Source organism: Crotalus tigris, unplaced genomic scaffold (assembly GCF_016545835.1).
Source record: "Crotalus tigris isolate CLP2741 ecotype Arizona unplaced genomic scaffold, ASM1654583v1 scf7180000024370.6872682, whole genome shotgun sequence".
In the NCBI taxonomy this organism is placed as follows: Eukaryota; Metazoa; Chordata; class Lepidosauria; order Squamata; family Viperidae; genus Crotalus; species Crotalus tigris.
The window spans coordinates 3,089,463-3,108,367 of NW_024100540.1; the positions used below are offsets into that span (position 1 = coordinate 3,089,463).

The 18,905-nt window shown below is 36.1% G+C and overlaps 1 protein-coding gene across 1 annotated transcript; it reads right to left on the reverse strand.

Moving 5' to 3' along the window:
* Positions 1-371: 371 nt before the first annotated feature.
* SRP68 (signal recognition particle 68) lies at positions 372-18,647 on the reverse strand. The gene is made up of 16 exons (XM_039328004.1): positions 18,455-18,647; positions 16,748-16,814; positions 15,708-15,821; positions 14,095-14,290; positions 13,154-13,236; positions 12,793-12,902; positions 11,884-11,966; positions 10,265-10,405; positions 8,029-8,127; positions 7,740-7,804; positions 7,469-7,628; positions 6,803-6,897; positions 6,035-6,164; positions 5,086-5,161; positions 3,925-3,977; positions 372-2,381 (listed from the first exon to the last, which is right to left on the reverse strand). Exons 1-16 carry the CDS (start codon positions 18,612-18,614, stop codon positions 2,154-2,156), a joined length of 1,860 nt encoding a protein of 619 aa, XP_039183938.1. The 5' UTR covers positions 18,615-18,647; the 3' UTR covers positions 372-2,153.
* Between the last annotated feature and the right edge of the window lie 258 nt (positions 18,648-18,905).

An 18,905-nucleotide genomic window follows, 5' to 3' on the forward strand; every position in this document is an offset into this window, starting at 1 on the left:
GGGGAAATTTAACAACTGTCTCACTTAGCAACAGAAATTTTGGGCTCAATTGTGGTTGTAAGTCAAGGACTACCTACAGAAGACATTCAACATATGTAAGGCACAGAGGAAAAATTCCAGATATTTCAAGAACACCACATTCAATCTATTATTGGCAAGTACATGAAATAACGTACTACAATGTGCTAATGAAGAGTGTATGTGGCCGGGGATGGTGTCAACATCTTTGGTAACAGTAAACATTTTTATTCTAACAATCCAGTAATACGTTTACTTCTCTGGGAAAAATCCACTATTTGCAAAGGTGTTCTTCAAATGTTCCAGTAAGGAAATTTCAAATGAAAGCAGAGCATGCAGTTGAACTGTTTAAATGGTTTAAAACTGGGTTGTAGCAAGAATATGTCTTTATTGTTTGGAAGTTTCTTTTCTATCTTTCTAGTATACTTTGTGTTACATCTTAACAAATATTTTGTAACTAATTAAGGCAGCAGAGACAAATGGAGTGGAATGTACTAGTTACCCAAAGATTTGGAGGTGGGAGGTAAACAAAAAGAAGTTGGATTGCACCTTTAAGAATACAATTCTTGGATTTAATTCAAAAACAGGACAGGAAGTTTGAAACAAAATACAATCCACCAAAAAAAACAAAACAAACCCTAACAGATGTATTGCCAAAAATGATTCTGGGCCATAGTTACTTGAGTCAAATCTGTTATTTCCATTTAAGTTTTTTAGGAGAACTGACAAATTATCAGTTTATCACGCCCCATCTCAATCTCAAATTTAATCACTTGATACAGTAAAAAATATTTTTCGCTTCCTTTTTCCTCCACAATAAGTTTTTTCTATAAAGGCTCCATTTCACACACATATTTTAAAAAGAAGTGGCACAATTAAGTCCTAACGAGAATGGTGATAGTTTTTCATACAAGATAAACAGTTCCAGTAATTTTGGTATAATTACACCCAATTTGGTTTGGAAATTAAAATATATTAGCACAATGCTCGAGAAACTGTTTTTGTGGAACATTCTTAACTGAATAATCCAATTTTAATACTGTTTTTAACAAAGCCAAGAAGCAGCAGAGCAAAACTGGAACGGAGCATGACAAAAATGTAGCGCTGTATGAACACTAAAAGATAGCTAAACATTAGCTGATCCAAGTAATATTTCAGACTAACTAGATTACTTTTAAGACCAATAATATAGCTCATGGAAACAGAACACATATTTAAAAGATGTATCTAGATATTTTTCATTGTTTCATTTGGGGAAAAGATACTTAAGATATTGGAATTCTTACAGCACACGTAAATGCTCTCACAAAAAGTGCCCCTTAATATCTGACTAAAATCTTTATTGCTTAAGATTCCAGTGGCTTCATTTATTGATTTTTCACTACCATTTGTAATTTTCAGAAAGGATGGAAAATACAAAATAAGCATTCTCTCCAATTTGCCAATTCAGATAAACTGAATGGGGAAAAATAAAACCAAAAGGGCTATTAATGCAAAAATGGAGAATAACTTTCTGAAATGAGGCTCTTTAGGTTCCAAAGGAGATCCTCTAAGAACTTAATGAGAAGTGGTGCCTTTTAAAGGAAAGATTATATAAGGATATTTTTTAAAACCTGTAGTATAATCTACTATAAGGATTATCAGCTATCAACTCTGATCTTCAATCCATAGCTAGAAGTGAAAATTAAACCCAGCAGGCAGTACAAGGATCAATTTAACTGAGTTTTCACAGATTCTGGTTGAAGCCGTTCAATCCTATAAAAATCTGTGCCTTTGGTTTCCCTCTGCTGTGTCTTGTCCAGATGACTGAATTAGCTTTTTAAAAATTAAATTTGTGGTATCAGCCAAAAAAAGAAATGACCCTTACAAAATGGATGCTTATTCCTGCCTGAGGCACTCGGAGTGAGTGAATTCAAACCCCAGGTGTTTTCTTCAGTGTGAGATAAGGCTGGAGACAGAGCACATTTTTTTATGTTCTCAGATTGAAATGTTTCTAATAAATCAGATGGACAGACAGAATAGTGGAAAAATATTGAAAACCTCCCATGTGGATTTTAGACTCAAGAAGATAAAGGTCTGAACCTGTTGCAGATTCCCCAATACAAAGGAAACATTCTCCTTGAAAAGAGCCCTGGTTAACTCCGGAATCCAAAGATGCCTTTGATATATCCTGTAAGACCACTCTTTGCTTTCTGTTCTACTTTATCTTCCAGGGGTGGGAAAGTGACGTGGTTGAGAGCCAGATCAAAAAATAAAGGCTTGCATGGAATAGGCTGGAATTCTGGAGGGAAATGCACCAGGCTTGCTTGCTTGCTGACAAGAGAAGGATCCAGGCAGAAAACCTCAAATCGTTCAGAAAGTGGCTTGATATAAAAGGAAGGTAAACAGAAACAAAAATGAGTTTATTTGGACAATGTTTGCTGCTTGACACTCTAGTTTAAGGTTTCTCAATCTGTACATTTCCCTAATAAATGAACTTCAACTTCCTAAACTCCACAGCCAGCATGGCTACAGTTGAGAATCCTGAGAGTTGAAATCCATACGTTTGGAACGTGCCACTGTTGGAAAACCCAGGTCCAGTCTAATGACTAGAAATTTAATATTTACACTTTCTGGGTAATGCATTCAAGGAAATGAAGTTAAATATGGATCTATGAATAATTGCTGAGGAAGCCTCAGAAAATTATCCAAATCTGCCATGGAAATATTATGCTAGCAAATGTAAGTATAAAGCTTTTCTAATACCCGCTTAATATTAGGAATAAGCAATATGATACATTTAATACTACCACAAAGCTGCTCTTCTGTTTTAAATGAAAAGAAACCCAATTTTGATTAAGGTGGTCCCCAATCTATGACCATTTGTTCAGCATCATTCCAAGTTACAAAGGCACTGAACGAATGGTGGTTATGACTGGTCCTCGGACCTCCAGCCGTCCTAGTAGCCTGGCAAACACGTGATTGTGATTTGGGTGCTTGGCAACTCTTTTGCACTTATGAGTGCCCCACAATCACATGATTGCCATTTGCAACCCTCCTTACTGGCTTCCCTATAAAGTCAGTGGGAAAGCTTGAAGGGAAAGTTGCAAGTAAGTCTTCTCCATCTACACGCACACACACCCTTGCCCCTTTGTTTTTGTGCTGCACCGGCTACTGGCATACCCCTTGCATACCCCCATGCACCTTCATAACTCTGTCCAAGCCTCCTTCGCACCTGCCAACCTACATGGCACCATTCTCTTGCACATCCTCCCCCCCCCCCCAAGAAATTGCTGGGAGATGGAAAATTTCAGTCTCCCATGTCCCATATAGTAATCTTGATCAAGACTGCCCCCGGCTTCAATTAGCTTGAAGAAAAAATAGAAAAGCCACTGCATGCAATATTTTTATAATATCATGCGCCTAAATCTTCAATTTTCAAAAATCTCTTAGATTTTTGAGAAGCTCGTGCTGTAAATCTTTTCTCTGAAATTAGGCTATGCATAGGAAAAAAATGCATAGATAGAACACTCTCATGATTCGTATCATGAAGCATGGATGTCTCTAACATTTAGGAATGTTTTCTAAATTTCTGGGTATTTTTTTACTTCTTCATTATTGTAATGTTAGATTTGCAAAAACAAAGCAGCATAATTAAGGAGGCATTATGTTGCCTTTTTCTGAATGTTCTTCTTCTTGATTGCTCTTGAGCTTCCTTTCCATCAAACTCATTCTTTCATAGCTTACCACGCCAAAAAAATAAATAAACCAGAAACCTTTCTAAATAAACAGGAACAATTAAAGATTTCTGTCATCATATTTCTAATATACATAATTAAAATTATATGTTGATGCACTATAACGTAAGAAAGAAATTAGGCTTCTTCTGAAATTGTGCTTTCTTTGCTTATACAGAAAGTAGCTTACCTTGCCATCTTTGACCTGGGACGGAGATTCTGCCTCATCAATGTCACTGGCATCTGAAAGAATCAGAGGTAATACTTAAGGAAAATGCATTTATTAGGAATTAAACCAGAACAAGGCTACATTTTAAAGTGTGAATCAATGAAATTATCTATGATAATGTTTATATTTAATCTTTCTCCTTAAAATGTGAATGATGCAATGTGAATGATGCATTTTTACCCTGTCCCAATTTGAAATCTAACGGTATAACCACTCCTTAATATTGTTGTATGTCACCCAGAGTTGCTTCTTGTGAGATAGATGGACATATAAATTAGACAGACGGACAGACAGACAGACTATATAGTATAACATTATAGAGAAGGGTCAAGGAATGGATGGTTACAATTTAAGTCTGACACAGGGCTGAGTATGTTGTACATACTTTTGTTAAGAGGTGCATAGATTTATGCTAATTTAGATAAAAGATAAGTTATAGAGAAAAAGCTACTGGCATCAAAGTAAAAAAAATACCTATTTGAGTAAACAGAATTTCTGAATGGCTGACAAAGGTGAAATTTACAGGAAGCAACTTATTAGAGGATTGAACAGAATGTCAGATTTCAGAAAGAGTTTGCCTTCAACCTGAGGTACTTATGACTCTGAAGAATATCAGAAGTTAATTGTCTTGGTGGTAGAATTCTGGTTAGAAAAGAGTTTTAGGTGTGAAAGGATGAACAGAAATGGACAGAATATGCAGTAATGAAAGCAACAGGTGAACAGATTATGAACCAATAGTGTGTTAAAAAAGTCAAAGGAAAAGGCTTTATCTTCCCAGTGGTCTATGGAGAATCAATAGTTTGATAGGGGAGTGAATATAAAAAAAGTGGAATGAGACAAGGATGTTTTAAAGTCTAATTTATAACTCTTTAATTTTTACCAAGCCTATAATTTCTTCCCTATCAACAGTTCGGGGGTAAAAACTGATTACTTTTTCTTTCCAGAATGGGTCAGTCAAACCACTGAAAAAAATAAACTATACAACCACCTGTAAAAAAAGTAAAGTCCTTCATAGCCATTCCTGCCTTCCATTCTGAAGTGTTGGGACACCCTGCCTCTTGAATCTCGAAAGCATTTCCCCACGAATACTGTGTATGAGGGAGTTTGGAAAGCCACACTCACCTAATATGGCAGCTGCTTGCAAGGAGTATTTTTCTGCATTCACTTGAGTAATCAGATCCTGAACATCAGGTAGCTCCTATATAATTCAGACCAATTCCACAAAAGACATATATTTATTAGTTTCATCTTTCCTTCGTTTTCATTTTTTTCCAGAACTAGATTTGCTAATGTTTCTTTCTTTTCATTGTTGGGAAAATAAGAGGCAGGAATATTAAATACATATGCCATTTTGAGTTGCCAAATAGATGTGGTATAGTAACTATTCTCTCATTCTCTCTCTCTCTCACACACACATACACAAGCACATTGTCTAATTACAGAGAAACCCAAATGATTTGATTTTATATGGGCAAATCAATCATTATTTGTTTCAACAAATGAATCAGAATTATATATTACAGTTAGCAGAATATAATCAATTAAAAAAAGATGTTGAGACGCTAGAAAGAGTACAGATAAGAGCAACAAAGATGATTAAGGGATTGGAGGCTAAAACATATAAGGGACAGTTGCTGGAATTGGGTATGTCTACTTTAATAAACAGAAGGACGAGGGGAGACACGATAGCAGTGTTCCAAAATCTCAGGGGCTGCCACAAAGAAGAGGGAGTCAAGCTATTCTCCAAGGTGCCTGAAGGCAGGACAAGAAGCAATGGATGGAAACTAATCAAGGAGTGAAGCAACCTAGAACTAAGGAGAAATTTCCTGATAGTCAGAACAATTAATCAGTGGAACAACCCGCCTCCAGAAGTTGTGAGTGCTTCAACACTGGAAGTTTTTAAGAAGAGACTGAACAACCATTTGTCTGAGATGGTATAGGGTTTCCTGCCTGAGCAGGGGGTTGGACTAGAAGACCTCCAAGGTCCCTTCCAGTTCTATTATTATTTGTATGCCCTCTATTATACCACTTTAAAACTATGTTAATGCAGACTTCATAACTGGTTTCCTACCTTTAAATTTTTTTTTTTAGTCCCAGCTTGAGCCTGAACTTCAGTGGCATATTTCAGCACTCGATCATACAAAACAAGAGCTTCACTCCATTTTTTCACCAGGACATATGACTGTGCAATGAAAAAGCACCTAGGAGGAACAGAAGACCATACCAAGTAGATTGGTAAATTATGGCTCAATTAACTCTTTAAGTATCAACTCTCTATGAGCACAATTTTCTTGAAACTATTCACATCCAGTCTTTCCCACTTTACATTCTCTTCTCTGAACTGCCTGGAGGAACTATGTCAAGGAGGGGGAGAGACAATGAAATGGTTGTTTCTGCAGAAATAATTGGAACATTTCCTATAATTCTGAACTCACTACTGGGTTTCTTGTCCTGCTATCTCCTCAGTTCTCCATCTTGGATCCATTATAATAGCCAAAGGACTTTTCAAGTCATATAATTCTGGCTTAGAAAAAGAAATCAGAATGAGAAAAGTGGCTCGAAATTCATAGGTTTTCATACTTGTATATATTTCTATGAAATTCCTTTTTATGATCTGGAATCTCTGTCTTCCTTATTTATGCTACATGTATTGTAACGACATCTCCAGGGCAATGAAAATTAGCAGAGCTACCTTCTAGCACTATCACAAACATTCATGGATTAGCACAAATATCTTTTATCTTGCCGCTCATTACAGTATTGTTTGGATCCAAGCCACTATATGACTGTGACTGCTTAACTGTGACTGAACAAGTAACTTTGTTTGTTTGGGAATTACCGGTAAGCCTTGTACACCAAGGTCTTTATTCCTATTTCCTTCAGGTAGCTTTTATCTTCTTCTAGGCCAGGAAGTTGTTGCAATTCTGCCAGATTCTTCAGTGTGATCAAAATGGGAAGACCAAAATAAATAAATAAATAAATAAAAGCCCTTGAATGTAAATAAGCACTAACAGTATAAATAAATATCCAATTAAATAAATCTAACAGTGGTGAAAAAATAATTTCATTTACTTCAATGAGCATTATCATAAACTGATACAATAGTACAGAAAAGACCAGAGTATTTTTTAAATACGGTATTTTTTAAACACTGTAATTTTGTTTCAAGGTTAACACCCTTTACACTCTGTCCCAAAAAATAACCTGTAATTATTAAAATTATTTAGGAAACAAGTGTCTTTGTGTGATTCTTAACAATAAGGTATATGCTTATTATATTTAGTGGTTACAAAAATTTCAGAAAACCTCTTTACTTTCAATACCTCTCCAGTGTATTTTTAATGGAGAAATAAGCTCTGATGCTACCAATCTGCACCTCTGATCTACACCTCCAATTTAATAGCACACCTTTTCCCCATCTACTATACTTTGCAGTCACCTAGTAAAAGATAAAACTGGAACCACAAGCCTCTCCTCTCCACTAAACTACTCCTTACATGATTACCTGTAAGATGATGTCATAAAGGCGTATCAAGTCCTGAGGTCGAGGAACACGCTTGCCATCTTCCTCGGGCCCCTGCTGACGAAGGAGCGCCTTCTGTAACGCCTTTGCCATGCTCTCATTGCGCTTGATTGCTGTAGACAGCTTGATGTAAGTCAAGTAACTAGAATGCAGAGTATTAAAAACCATATTGTTTTTAAAAGTCCTTTCAAAATTATTTGAATGCACATAAAGCTGCTAACAGTTTTGTATGCATTTCGGGAAAGGCTCTTACCTGTGTAGATACTGAATATTACTGACTTTTCCGGAGTCTATTTCCAAAGAGTGATCCCGCTGCTTCTGTAGGAAACAAAACATTAGGTGTAATTTATTTATTTTAGAAAAGAATGTTTGGATGCCATCAAAACTGTGGCATAGCTGCAGTTTATTATAGCTTCACAAAGAATCCTGTAGGACCTACCATCAAATAATTCTTCAAGTAGACTCAGCAATGGTTTTATTTATAACCTGCCATGCTAACCAAAGAAGAGTCAAATGCATAAATCTTCTACTTTATGGCCCACCTGATCTGGCTTCAGCTCTTCGCGAACAGCTTGTATTGCATCCCGACACTCACTCAGTAAAGACTCAAACAAATGTTCTTTAGTTTCTTCTTCTTCTGCCTAAATAAAGTGGCACAGAAACATATACAATCTTTTCAATCACTGCTACATTTCTCCTGAAATCAAAAGAGGCTAAAACTTACATTAACAACTGCAACTTGTGAGTCTTACAAATATGTTATATTACATGCAATATCAGTGAAACTTTTATTACCTAGGTGGAGATTAAGTCTACCATTTTATATTTCTATGATATAACAGGAGAGGCACAATTGAGCTCTTCAGATTACCAAAAAGAAAAAGAAAGAAAAAAGAAAATCATTCCACAGTGATTCTGTTAATATTTCCTAAATTTAATCCAATGTGAACCAATAAACAAATTAACCTCTTTGACTTCATAAAATCATGGCATAAAATAGGGGAGGGAGAATATTGGCAAGAACACCCAAAACCATATATTATTGGGTAAAGCATTCCATCTCGTATTCTCTCTCAATGAGCCACACTATGAACCCCCTCTATTTTGGTTTAATTCCATTTTATTTTGGAATTTTCTGAAATGTAGTTCCTATTCTAATGCTTAAACTGTAACTTATTCCACCAGACCATCAGGAATCTTTCTGTTGCTGATAACCTATAGTTTTATTTGCCCTTTTTCCCAACAAGAAAAAAAACAAAACAATCCTTCAAAGTGCTATTTTCTTTGACAGATTAAAGACTGGAAACTGATCTCTGTGGATAGTTTTTCTACTTAGTAATCTAGGATTGGGAAGGAACATTCCCAAAGTTAGAACAGCCTTAGGTATTCGTTAGCATTTTTAATACATTAACACTTGGTCAAATTAAAATTACTTAAGATCCATTGTTTAAAGATTATGTGTTTGGATATATTCTACAGCTCAGTTATTTAGAATTTTGACTACTTTGAGCAGATCTCCAGAAAACATGCTGAAATATGAGATTCACAATTTTAGAATATATTTTATTTTTAAAAATTGCTTTAAAGAGCATAATGTATAACTGTTACCCTTCCAATATTAACTGGATTAATACATTTCAAAAATAAGTCTCTTAATTTTCAAAGAACTCAGGGAAGGTTACATTTTCTAAATTTGAATAATCAGAGACAGGTCAGACTAGTTTAACTGCTCCACCTGTGAGGCCATTTCAAACTTCATACTGTAAAGGGGAAATGCCAGAATAGTAATGCTGAAACAAAAGAAAATGAGGTAGAGATTTATTATTTTACTTATATAAAAATGAATTTATCTTCCTTTTCTAAGGTAATCATTCATAAGGTATCTTGAAAGGAACGAGGAAGTTAGCAAATATTCAGGATTTTGTGGCATATGCTGCTGATTCATTCCCAAGTCACAGGCAAGAGACTGCACCACTGTACATGAATTAAGGCTTCAAAAAAGTTACAATATCAGAAGAGTTAAATAACAGCATTATTACTCAATGATCCAAACTGAGAGTACAATGTTCCTGGACAAGATGAAGAGTTTCAACAAGTAACTTAAGCTGTTATACTTTTAAGTATGGAATTTATGAATTTCAATTTTCTGCTTGGAAAAACACTAAAAGCAATCTTTTTTCACATGTCCCAAGGTGATGTTCACAATTATTCCCATCCCTGTAAAACAGGAGTAAGCAAGACATGGTCCAGTCTTTCCGCATTACAGTATCTGATGGCAAATAGCCAAGTGACAGCTGCATTCTGATTGTGTTATTTCTTGCCATGAACCATTACCTCCCTTTTTAGACAAAGGTTTTGGTTGCCTGGATTCATTTTATCTTCACCTATTTGACCAATTTGACTCTCTCACTAAATGAAACTAACACTACTTTGTTACCTGGAGCAGTCACTGTAATAAGCAGCTTCTAAGAGTCTTTTACACAAACAAGCCAAGTTCCTCTTTTTCATTTTATTTTGTTAAACTGCTCATTTTCACAACACCCTATTTAGGATTTTTTTTTTAAAAAAAAGAATTAATTTTCAACTAGTCTATGATAGCAATAAACTAAACTAAACTGGCATGATTTCTTGCTCATATTCAGTGACAAATGAATTTAAATATAAAACAAATTATATGTGTATAGAAATCGGAATATAATAGTTTAGCTACCAAGTTCCCACGGCCACAGGACCCTGCTTAATAGTTAAAAATCACAGGTTTCAGGAGAGTTTACTTACTTGAGTTATAGCTGCTTCAGTATCTGCCAACCCCAATAGGAAGATTCTCACTTTGTCTATTTTCACAGGCACCGTTCTTCCCCTCCATTCCACCTCACTCATAGTGGCTGCCTGCTTTGCTCGAGTCTGTGTGATTAATGACTAGAAAACAGGGAAATTTTGGGTTGGTGCTCTAATGAAAAACATTTATTTCTCACAACACATGTTTCCTACTGTATCTAGTAAATAATATACAACCATAAACTATTAAAGTTTAACTTTCAAAATTATTGCAATCTCAAATCATGATTATTTTATAGCCAGCCTTACCATGGAGACAGGGAATAACCGGAAAACATGTACTCACAGTGATTTCACACATACAAAATTAAACAAGAAAACTTTGCCGCATATGAAAAGATCAACCAAAGTTGTTGGGAAGCATAAGGTCTTGGGGACACTGTGGCAAACATGAACGCTGAAGTGGAGGAAGGGTTGGAAGTTTGCTTTGGGTGTTCTCAGATACAAAAAAAGGCAAGTTTGCAAGCATACTGATCTTTCCCTAATATTGGTTAAGACACATGCTTAAAGAGAGCAAGTATCTTTACGTCTGCAGGATATACACTGATCCAACATACACAACTTGTGGTGGTGTCTACTTGAGACACAGTCTAAGTTCTAATGTAGAATTTAAGTGAAAAGTTTTAAGCATGGTCCCAAAATACTTAGTGGAGTGCAATTTTTTTCTGCAACTCCAATCTACATTCAAACCTACAAAGCATTTCCAGGACAAACTCCTAGGAAAGACTATTACTACCAAGAGTGTAAATTTAAGAAGGGCAGTATCCAAACGTTTTTGGCAAGAAATTGAAGTGGAAAATAAAAAATGCTTTATTCACAATAGTACAAGTTTTAAAATGACAAACTATTCTATAAGCAGTTGCAACAAGCAGATAAAACACTAGCTCAAATTCTATCTCATGATAGAATTGACATTAAACTGTACAGCACGTGGCTTTTTCAATTGCAGCCCAAAGGCTTCCTATCTTTTTAAACTTCACTGGAAACCAAACGCAACAGAGTTTGCATAAATTTCTGCTACAAATTTACATAATGTGCAAAATGGCAAAATCATACAAATGATAGCATTTAAACATAAAAAATGATTTCTTAAGATTAAACAAATGAATTAATCAGGGGAAACAAAGGAAATATTGTTTTTGGAACCACCCACAAGGGAGACCAAACACTGTTTTAAATAGATGGTATTTGATTTACAGGAGAGGTTGAAAACATTAATTGTATAATTATTAGTTTCCCATCTCCTGTTGTTCTTCACAGAACCGGAATCTGTAGTCTTGCGGATTTTTTCCCTCCTTCAAACTGTAATTCTAGTCATCACTGACTATTGCTGATGTGACAGTTGAGAATTTCAGGTTTCTTGTCTCTTACTATCCAGTTATAATTTAGCTATTGCAACAGATCTATATTTCTAAAATAATTTCAAAATATCATTTTGTAAGACAATTTGTACCTTTTCACGCTGTATTTTAAATCTCTTAAAAGAAAAATGACGTATCAGTTAAAATCGGGCATCAGTGGCCATTCTTTCAAAAGGGAAAAGTGCGAGGATTAATTACCTCTAGTTTTTCAGCAAGAAGCCCTTCAGTGCCTCCAGTCCTCAGCCTCATTTGCATCAGCTCACTAATAGCAGACTGGTCACCTAAGAAACAAGTGGCATAATTCAATTAGCTTGTCATCCATCATAATTTGTCACAATAAAAACACACTGCAAAGCCTCAAGAAAAATCACAGCACAGGGGGTGGCAGCATCACAAGGCATGTATTTAAACAGGCAGGAATGTGCAAGAAATTAAGAGTATCAGTATACAGTTTGCTGCTATCTACCCCTCACGCCAAAGCATATCCAAACTGATGCATTTAAGGCTGCGTATCTAAACAAGCATTAATGTTTTGGTCTACAATGTATATTAAAAATATTTGCACATGGTTATGCAAATCAAAGAATCGCCTTGGGGAGATGGACTGGCATAGAAATTTAATCAATCAATAAAACTGTAATCTACAGCAAAAGACCAACATGTGAACGAAGGTTTCTTAGCAGTCTTCCATAAAAGTTGTGTTTTTTTTTTTCTTTTGTTAAAAAGGAAAAGATGTTGTTATTTATTTAGGATAAATGAAGAGAAAATGTTAAGAATCCCATTAATAACTGCCACTTATTTGGATGCTCTTCTCAAAAAGTATGAAAGCTTGAACTTAAATTAATAGAAATATCACACTGAAAAATGTTCCGCATTCAGTCTAACTAATGCATTAATTTCACAGGAAATTGTATAAGAATAGTGGATTCCTTGATGCTCTCTGAGCCTGGTTGTTTTCTTGCAGACATTTCATTACCCAGCTAGGTAGCATCTTTAGTGCTAGAAAGAAGCGGGGTTTGCTATATGAAGCTTACCCAATAGGGATGTGTGTATGAGAATAATAATTATTAAATTCTTTAAATATATTTTTCTTCTTGATTTACTTACCGATATTATAAGCACAATAACGAATATTTGGAGAGATTTCTTCCACTCGCTGATTATATAATATTGCCTGCTCCTCTGTGAATGCACTAGCCAGCTTTTCATAAATGGTTCTGAAAAAGGAAGGTAAAAACTAAATAGTAATTTATTGTATTAAAAACAATTTCTTTCTATTTGAGGGGTAACTGTAACAATATTGAGCTTTTAAACTTCATCATTAAGCTGTGCAGAAGCAAAATGTATTACATGGATTTTAAAATGTTCAAGAGAAAAAAAAAATCCACATCCAGAAGAGTCTGAATGGGAAAAATCTGTATATTTAATAGACAATGGACACAGAAATTTAAAAAAAATTGAAACTCACTTGCACTTGTTGAAAGCCTCCATTGCTGCCTTCCATTCCTGATGCTCAAATCGTAGCATACCTGTGAGGTAAGCTGTATATGCCTATAAGACAAATGAAGGTGGATGATAGGCAGTGCAACTGTATGGTAGCCTACTGAATCTGGATTTTCTCATAGCCATCAGTAAATACCAGGAAATATACCATTATCAAATACAAGTAAGTATACTATTTATTTTCATAAAACAGGTGTGCCACTGAGTTCAAATTATTTTATTACTACTTGGACAATTTTTTTTTTCAGAAACGAAATGAAAAATGAGAATGTATGGAGACTACATGAACTGTTTTTCCACAGGAAATGGTAGTGGTGGAATATATCCTTTTTAGTTATTCTGTTAGAGAAATAAATGAGCATGGGGCAAATTTACCTCACTATACAAACAGAGGAGCCTTTCAGATAAATGGATAGAGTAGCACATTATTTTATTCCCTTCTGGTTTTTATTCTGTACTTTACAGACAGAAAAAAATGTTTTTTTTAATTAATTTTTTTGAAAAAATATTCTGGGCATCCCCGTGTTTTCACATTTGTCATTGCTCTATCTTGTTTTACATTGTTCTTGTTTGATTTTAAAGATGCTGGCACTCTAACTGGAGCCTGCTATTAAAATACTGGATGAAGAAGAAAATATGGTGTATGTGGACTTTACTGTCAACCGGATCCAAAAGTGTTTTAAAGAGAAACCACTGCTTTTGAAACACACTGCAATAAAGTGCTTTTATATATTTTTTCCTTTTTCATGTGCTTGGTTTGATGTATATCTTGTCTTTTCTTTTTTTTTTTTGTATTCTTCATTGGAGCTTTTATCATCTACAATTTAGATTCAATTGTCCACTAAAAAACTGACTACAGCATATTTTCTCTGCCTTTCTAGGAAGGTTTTAAAAGCTAGTACTAACCTGAGCTTCCAGTTTTGTCTTGGCATCTACCCGGCTACTTTCACAGAGGTGTTCCAGTTCCTCAGCATATTTTACTGCTTTGCGTAGGCGAGATAATAAATGAAAGCGTTTGCGTGGTTCTGTGTTGGCTTCTTGCTTAAGCTGCATTGCATAACTCCAGGCTCTTTCAGCATCCATAAGAATCAGGAGTAAATATCTATGGCATAAGATCAATTAAAAATTATTCAAAGAACTTATAATTTCTCTTGAGAATTTCAACAGAACTAGCAAACAGATGTATTTGTTACTGTACTTCTGCCCCAATCAGGCATTTTGTTTAAAGCCAATCTCAAAATCCCTTTCTAGCAACTGATTGATTATATTTACATCACACCCTCTTCAGAATTCCTCGTGAAAGACATTTCCACAGGCCTTCTTTTAGCCTTACAATCCTGGAAAGATCAACTTTGCTTTTCCTCATCTATTATCTTGATAGAAGATTTTGACAGTACATTTATATGTACCTCAATACCATTCTAGAAGTACAGTATTTCTGATACTGTATCTAGATGACATGCATTTTGGACAACAGCATAGCACTAATTGCAAAGGCAAAATTTACCAGTCTCAATACTTCATTTTAACACACTAGCACAGCAACTGGAACACTCATTATATGAAATCAAAACTTCAAAACACACTAAAATGTTTTAAAATACCTACATCATTTCTAAGATTTGCTTCAGGAACACAAAAATAGTTTTCTTTGTTAAATAACTGTACTTTTCTGTATCTGAAAGTGTTCAAAAACACTAGACTATTTTATCAACATTTCATATTTTTAATATCATTTTGGAATTTGATTAATCTCTCAGGATGCTTTCCCCATCTTTTTCTATGTGGATAGAAGATAAAGAGACCTGATTCCCATCCCCAATTAAGAAATAGAAAGCAGAAATAGGTTAGCTTGCTTGACTTCCAAGCATAATACAAAGTCTATGTTCAGAGTTTCTAGGAGAAATAGAGGCTAGGCCTCCTGACTACTATGGTGCTGGAGAAGACTCCTGCGAGTCCCTTGGACTGCAAGGCGTTCAAACTGGTCAGTCCTAGAGGAAATCAACCCCGACTGCTCTTTAGAAGGCCAGATCCTGAAGTCGAAACTCAAATACTTTGGCCACCTAATGAGAAGGAAGGACTCACTGGAGAAGGGCCTAATGCTGTGAAAGATTGAGGGCAATAGAAGAAGGGGACGACAGAGAATGAGATGGCTGGATGGATGGAGTCACTGAAGCAGTAGGTGTGAACTTAAATGGACTCCAGAAGATGGTAGAGGACAGGAAGACCTGGAGGAACATTGTCCATGGGGTTGCGATGGGTCAGACACGACTTCGCAATTAACAACAACAACAACAACAACAGTTCTACACTTTCCCCAGGCAACAAAAGCCTATACAAACTAAACAGTTGGATATAAATGCAAAGGAATGGAAGAGATCTTTTTGTTCATGGAATATGAGAGGGAATGAGCATTTGCAAAGGAAATTTGATAAACCAGCATGACCCATTCTGCTGGGTTAAAAAGAGGGTACTAGATACCGCCCTTTATATCTTGCAGTTACGGACCCTTCAAGTACCTGTTGTCAGATAACAGCTCTTCTGTTATTTTTTTTCCCGTGAACTTGTGCCTATTTCCCATCTTGAAGTTAAGAGTTTTTCTGAGCCTCCTTAGTCGACGGGAGCAATAACCTCTTCAAGGAGTGAAGAGAAAATAAATGGTTAATTCTTATTCAGAGTAATACTTGCTTCCAATCCTACCCTCCCATAAGAAATGTCTCAGGGAAAACACTGCTGCAATCTATAAAATATAAGACAATGTAAATAATAACAGAAGACTTAAAGGAAGTTATTCAGAAAAGATACGATCATAGAAGACAGGTACCACAGCAAAATAAGTCAAGTCACATAACAATTCTTAAAGTAAAATATGCAGACACAGAAAAAACTGACAAATTGGAAATTTCAAAAAAATTTAAGCTAGAATTCTACTCATAAATTGATTGATAGTTGAACATCAGTAAATGATATCTACAGAAAACTTATCTTCAAAGTTATATGGACTTATGAAGAAAATTAAGTTTCACCACTGCACATGTACCAGAGGGTGCAACTTACATGGTTACTGAGGTAGTTTTCCAAGGAAGTGATTTATGAGGTAAAGCCTGAATTATGAAAAAAATTCTCAGCCTACTTGGATACAGTGTTCTAAATTACATACTTTTATCCAATGATTGTGTACCAGAAAATATATAAAGCATATACATGAGTCATACATACATACAAAATTAGTTGATAGTGAGATGGATGGCACAAAAATTTAAAAATAAAATAAACCAAATCAAAACACATGGTCAGAACTTTCCTAAAACCGAGCAACCAAAGCATGTTTAATTTAAAAGTATACCCCATTATTTATTAAATTCATATGCACCTGATTCCCAGTGATATTAAAAACAAAAAAGGTAGCATTGGTATCTAACTCATTCTACTTCTAATTTCTTCTCTAAAATCAGCTGCATAATTTGTAACTACTGAAATAAGTATTCACTTTTATTAATAAAAACAAAGGTATTTCATGTTCAACTGTTAGCTTCCATGATTATTCTTACATACTAACCTGTATCTCTGAAAATCACCATGACGTAGGCCATGTTGCTGCTGTGATTCTTTAACAATCTGAAGAACTAAAAGACTTGTTAAGGAAATTTCCAATAATATATCTTATACAATTAAATCATATAAAATATACTGTAAATTTTATTATTTTAGTATTTTATGAAGTTCAAACATAACAAGTTAGCAACTGTTTTTGGGCATGATTATAATAGAAAACTGGCTGAATGACAAAAGTTTTCCTGCATTCATATTCTAAGCCTACAAGCTTGTTGCCTGTTTGGCTTTGGAATAAAATGGCTACAATTTTACCAACCCTGAGATATGTTATTTAAAAACTGATGCAATTTTAAAATAATGATTTACTTCTGGATTTGGAAATTAACAGAATTATTGTATGCTGTAATTTGCATATTACTAACTAGATTCAGTGGTAAGCTAATATAAATGCATTTCTAATTTTGACTTCAAAATCACTATCCAAAGATAAGCTATAAATTCTGAGGGAGTCAAAAAAAAAATTAGAATTACAGATTAACATATATCATTGCTGTATCCACTAATTAAAAATGTACAGTAATTGTCATTAGAATATTCACAAAATTAACATTTCAGGTTCACATTATTTCTGTGTAGCATTTTATTTTACAATTGGACAGCATAATTTAACTGTATCACCCGCTAAAATGTGTATAAGATTTTGAAACTTTTATCTGTTATGTAAATTTTATGTTATCATGAAAGATCTATAAACAGAAATATGATTGCTTACTCATCAAGTTTCTGACATGCTGCATGCAAAAGACCTGCTATTTCGCCTCCTCCACAAACATACCTATACAAAGCATAACTTTTCAGTTACAAGTTTTGTTTAAAAATCCAGTTGCTTTGTTTTACAGACTGCATATCTATTACCTATAACAGTGATGGCGAACCTTTTAGAGACCGAGTGCCCAAAAACTGGCCCTGGCCCCGCTCCACCCCCTGCCCCGCTCCCACCCTTTCTTCCACCCCACCTGCCTGCAGGGCCACTCACCGCCTCCAGGGCCTGCTGCAGATTGCCCATGCAACCCAACAGCACCATGGCGGCCATGCCTTCTGCCCATATCCCGCAGCATCAACTGTGTGGGATGGGGCTTAAGGGCGGTCTTGTCTACGCTGCCTGGCTGCCATGTCCTTGCCTGGACTGCTCTGTGTGGGCCACACTTGGGGCGACTCTCCTCCAGGGGGGCTGATGTGAGGAGGGAGGTCATGGGGGCAGGTGAGGCTGGGGCAACGGCACATGTGCTCACAGAGAAGTCTCTGAGTGCCGCCTCTGGTACGCGTGCCATAGGTTCGCCACCACTGACCTATAATATCCCAAACTTGGCTAATGAGTTATTCCATGCAATGTTTTGCAAAAAAGAAAAAAATTCAGTTTCCCATTATAACTAATCAATTGTAACACATCACAGCTAGGGGAAGTCTCTAACTTCCAATATGTCTGGACTAATATTTCCTCAATGTTAATTTCAGGGGAGGTCTCCACTTGAAAGTCAGCTAATACATCGTTCATCACTACCCGAAATTCGGGAAGACAAACCAGTTAGAAATTATAAACGAAATTCGGAAATTTCTCAATGCAGAAGCCTAAGCCAGGGAAGGGCTCGCCCTTTGGCTTAAGTGACACGTCCCCATTAGAGCTCTCCTCTCCAACGCGCCGGTAGGATACTCTCCAGGCCCAGGCTGTCTCCGAGGTCACCGGACTTGGGCTTTTCATTCTCCTTGTTATCCTCCAGGGCCGCCATGGAAGTAGCGCCGCCGCTACCAGCACTACCGCTACCACGGCCGCCGCCGCCACCGCTCCCGGCCACCTGCCGCTCAGTCGCCATCTTGCGCCTATTCCGCTTGGGACGTGAAGCATCACGGGACAGGAAATAGAAGGTGCTGAAAGCGCCACGTCACGAGTCGTTCCCCCCCCACTGAGGCTGACGGGACGGTGGAGGACCCGCGCATGCGGTTCAGAAAGCGGCTCCTGGAATAGGTGGCGTAATTTGGCTTGCTTCCTGGCCCCCTCCCGGTTTAAGTACAAGGGAATATAAATTGGAGATTTTAAAGGCAACATATCAAATATGCTTGTGAGGACGTTCGCAGGCTGGATATGCTCCGGGGTCGCGGAAGAC